This window comes from Oryctolagus cuniculus, chromosome 17, assembly GCF_051225735.1.
Source record: "Oryctolagus cuniculus isolate XC-2025 breed Fujian yellow rabbit chromosome 17, ASM5122573v1, whole genome shotgun sequence".
In the NCBI taxonomy this organism is placed as follows: Eukaryota; Metazoa; Chordata; class Mammalia; order Lagomorpha; family Leporidae; genus Oryctolagus; species Oryctolagus cuniculus.
In genome coordinates this window covers 20,990,641-20,994,010 of record NC_142883.1, presented here as the reverse complement: position 1 = coordinate 20,994,010, position 3,370 = coordinate 20,990,641, and the positions used below count along the sequence as shown (strand labels likewise).

Genomic DNA, 3,370 nt, shown 5'->3' with positions numbered 1-3,370 from the left:
GGACTGGAGTGGAACTCCGATCACGCCACTGCCTGCACGGTTTCCGGAAGTCATTCAGCCCCCCTGACTCCCGGGGCATGTCAACCCACAGACAGGCCAGGCACAGCCGCCTCGCAGGACTGCCCCTGGGCAACGCTGGCCAGTGTCTGTCCCTGCAGCCCACGACCACCCTCCCCGTGGCCCCCCTGGGGCCATGGAGCTGCACTGGGAAGGCCCTCCCAGCTCCCCTGAGGTCCCTGCCATCCCTGCCTCTTTCAGGCTGTGGGGCCCCAGGGGGCTCCCCGGAGGCACCTTCACCTTCCCTTCCCGTCGGCTCAGGAATGGAGATCACACAGGTATGCATCAACCAGAAAGTCAGCTTTATTAGCCCACCACCAGCGGAGGGGAGGGGGAGACAGCTGGGAACCGCGCTGGGGTGACAGGTCGGGTCCGGCCTCTAGGGGGCGAGGCCGGCGCGGGCAGGGGCTCCGGCAGAGGCGGCTCAGTTCCGGGAGCTCTGGCTCTGGCTCTGGCTCTGGCTGAAGCTGACCGAGCCCTGCTCCTTGAGGATGGGCCGGGTCTGGCGAGCGGCAGAGGTCGAGGATGAGGAAGAGAAGACTGTGGGAGAGATGGGACCTGAGCCGGCTGCAGGGCAGCGGGGACAGAGGGCTGGGGGCGCTGGGGACGGGGCCTGGCCCCCATCCCCCAGGGAACAGGCAGGGGGCCAGTCCTCAGCTTACCATCCCGAGAAGAGTAGGATTGACCTGATGCTTGCTGGGAGGAGAGGCTGTGGGCGAGAAAAGGGGGCGTTAGATGCGCAGGGACCTGGGGGGAGGGGCTGGGGTGGGCCGGGCCCGCACTCACTGGGCGTCCTCGCCCTCCAGCAGGCGGCGGTAGGTGGCGATCTCCTGCTCCAGCCGCGTCTTCACGTCCAGCAGGATCTGGTACTCCTGGCTCTGCTGCTCCATCTCGCAGCGCAGCTGTGCCAGCTGCTCCTCCACGCCGCCAATCAGCCCCTGGATCTGGGCCAGCTGCATGCAGTAGCGGCCTTTGGTCTCCTCCAGGCTGTTCTCCAGGGATGCTTTCTGCAAGAGAGAGAGAGAGAACGAATGTTTGCAGATCACGGCCCTGTCCCTCCAGGTCTTGGAGCACGTTTCCCTAGAGGTGCACGGACTTGGGCTCCCAGCTGGGTAGTGATGGCCCAGAAAACATGGAGAAAAGCTACTGCACCACTCTGGGCCTTGATGTCTCCATCTGGATAATGGGTACCACAATCCCTCCAGTCCCGTTCCAGGGAGGAGGGAGAGGGCAGTGTGGAGGGGTGGCCCTGGCGGTGACTCGGGGTTGCAGCTTCGTACCATGCTGAGCTGGGACTGCAGCTCGATCTCCAGGCCCTGGAACACCCTGCGTAGCTCGGTCACCTCGCTGCGGCCGCTCTGGATCAGTTCGCTGTTAGAGGCCACTTCCTTGTTCAGCTCCTCGGTCTGAGAGGCAAGAGAGGACCAGCGAGTGTGAGGCACTCCGGGACCCCCCTGGCTGGGGCGTCCTGCGGGGGCGCCGAGGCCCCCGGCCCCACCTTGCTCAGGAACCAGGCCTCGGCGTCTCTGCGGTTCTTCTCCGCCATCCGCTCGTACTGGTCACGCATCTCGTTGAGGATGCGGCTCAGGTCCACGCCGGGAGCAGCGTCCATCTCCACGCTGATGTCCCCGCCAGTCTGACCCCGCAGGGCAAGCATCTCCTAGAAGGGGTGGCAGGCGACACTCAGCTCAGCGGACCCCGCTCCTGGCTCCAGGTGGACCTGGGAACTCCACCAATCCAAGCTCGTACCCCCGAAGCCAGCCGCAACCCTACCTCCTCGTGGTTCTTCTTCATGTAGGCCAGCTCCTCCTTCAGGCCCTCGATCTGCGCCTCCAGGTCGGTCCTGGCCAGGGTCAGCTCGTCCAGCACCCTGCGCAGCCCGTTGATGTCGGCCTCCACGCTCTGGCGCAGGTTCAGCTCGTGCTCATATCTGGCAGGACAGATGGCGGAGTCTCAGGTTCCATCCTTGACATCTTTTGGGTGGACGGCCCACTCCCCAGACCCGCAGCCCACCCCCAGGGTGCTCACTTGGTCCTGAAGTCGTCAGCCGCCAGCCTGGCGTTGTCGATCTGCAGGATGGGCTGTGCATTCTCAAGGGTGGCCGAGATGATCTGGAGCGGGGGTGAACGGACGGGAGGCCTGGTCAGCCTTGGACCATGCCGCTCAAGGGTGAGGGGCAGAGGGGCAAAAGGAGCCTCCCCGGGGGTCACCAGTGGGCAGGTCAGGCCCTCCACTCCCCTGGCCAGAGAGGGGTGCCTTGTCCACCCATGTCAGAGTGGTAGGAGTGCACCTGTACCCCACGCCTCCCACCACTGCCACCCTGAGCTGGGAAGCCTGAGAAGCTGAGTTCTGCTACAGTGCAGGGAACGCTTGCAGGGAATCCAAGACTCAGGCCCAACCCCAGCTCCAACACAGAAATGCTCAAAAGGGACCCTCTGCTACCACTTCCCTGGGTGCCCTGGCACTCCCCTGAAGCACCTCGGTCTCCCTGTTTGCTACACAGAGGTGTCCTAAAGACCCCTCTTAGGGCTGCAGCCCCCAGCACCGCCCACCTTGCTCCGCAGCTCCTCGATGGTCCTGAAGTAGGGGCTGTAGTCTTTGACCTCAGTGGGCCGCTGCTTCTGGTACCAGTCCCGGATCTTCACCTCCAGCTCGGTGTTGGCCTCCTCCAGGGCGCGCACCTTGTCCAGGTAGGAGGCCAGGCGGTCGTTGAGGTTCTGCATGGTGATCTTCTCGTTGCCAGAGAGGAGGCCACCATCAGCACCACCAAAACCAGCACCAAAACCAGCACCGAAGCCAGCACCAAGGCCAGCACCGTATCCTCCACCATAGGCGCTACCCAGGGCGCCACCAAAGCCGCTGCTGCTGCTGAAGCCGCCACCATAGCCACCCCCGATCCCACAGGCTCCCCCAGAGGAGAAGCGGGAGGAGGAGACAGACAGGCCCCCGTAGGCGCTGGGAGCCCGGCAGGATCCTCCGGCCAGGACGGAGGACATGCGGCTGGAGCCGCCTCCGATGCCACAGGTGCCCTTCATGGAGCTGGACGTGAACTGGCGGCTGCAGGAGGTCATGGTGCCGAGAGGTGGTGCGAGAGCGAGGAGCCGGCTGAGAAGAGCGAGGTGCTGGGGAGGCTGAGAGAGGATGCTGTGGCTGCCTCAGCCCCAGATGCTTTATAGGCGCCCGGGAAGGCGGGGCCCTGCCAACTGCTGACTCCAGGCTCCCTGGGGATTTCGTCACATGGCCCGGCCCAACTTCCCACTCCAGATTATTCAGCTGGGACCGACTCACTTCGCTGTGTGCCGGTTCGAGTTCC

At 64.8% G+C, this 3,370-nt stretch overlaps 1 protein-coding gene across 1 annotated transcript; it reads right to left on the bottom strand.

The window, feature by feature from the left end:
* Nucleotides 1-338: 338 nt before the first annotated feature.
* LOC100341376 (keratin, type I cytoskeletal 16) lies at nucleotides 339-3,370 on the bottom strand. The gene is made up of 8 exons (XM_002719157.6): nucleotides 2,610-3,370; nucleotides 2,086-2,168; nucleotides 1,831-1,987; nucleotides 1,556-1,717; nucleotides 1,338-1,463; nucleotides 844-1,064; nucleotides 720-766; nucleotides 339-597 (listed from the first exon to the last, which is right to left on the bottom strand). Exons 1-8 carry the CDS (start codon nucleotides 3,126-3,128, stop codon nucleotides 482-484), a joined length of 1,431 nt encoding a protein of 476 aa, XP_002719203.1. The 5' UTR covers nucleotides 3,129-3,370; the 3' UTR covers nucleotides 339-481.

Coding starts and splice junctions, on each gene's coding strand:
- LOC100341376 (XM_002719157.6), bottom strand. CDS start 3,128: ATGACCTCCTGCAGCCGCCAGTTCACGTCCAGCTCCATGAAGGGCACC. Junction 767..843: donor CTGGAGGGCGAGGACGCCCA/GTGAGTGCGGGC, acceptor TCTCGCCCACAG/CCTCTCCTCCCAGCAAGCAT. Junction 598..719: donor ATCCTACTCTTCTCGGGATG/GTAAGCTGAGGA, acceptor TCTCTCCCACAG/TCTTCTCTTCCTCATCCTCG.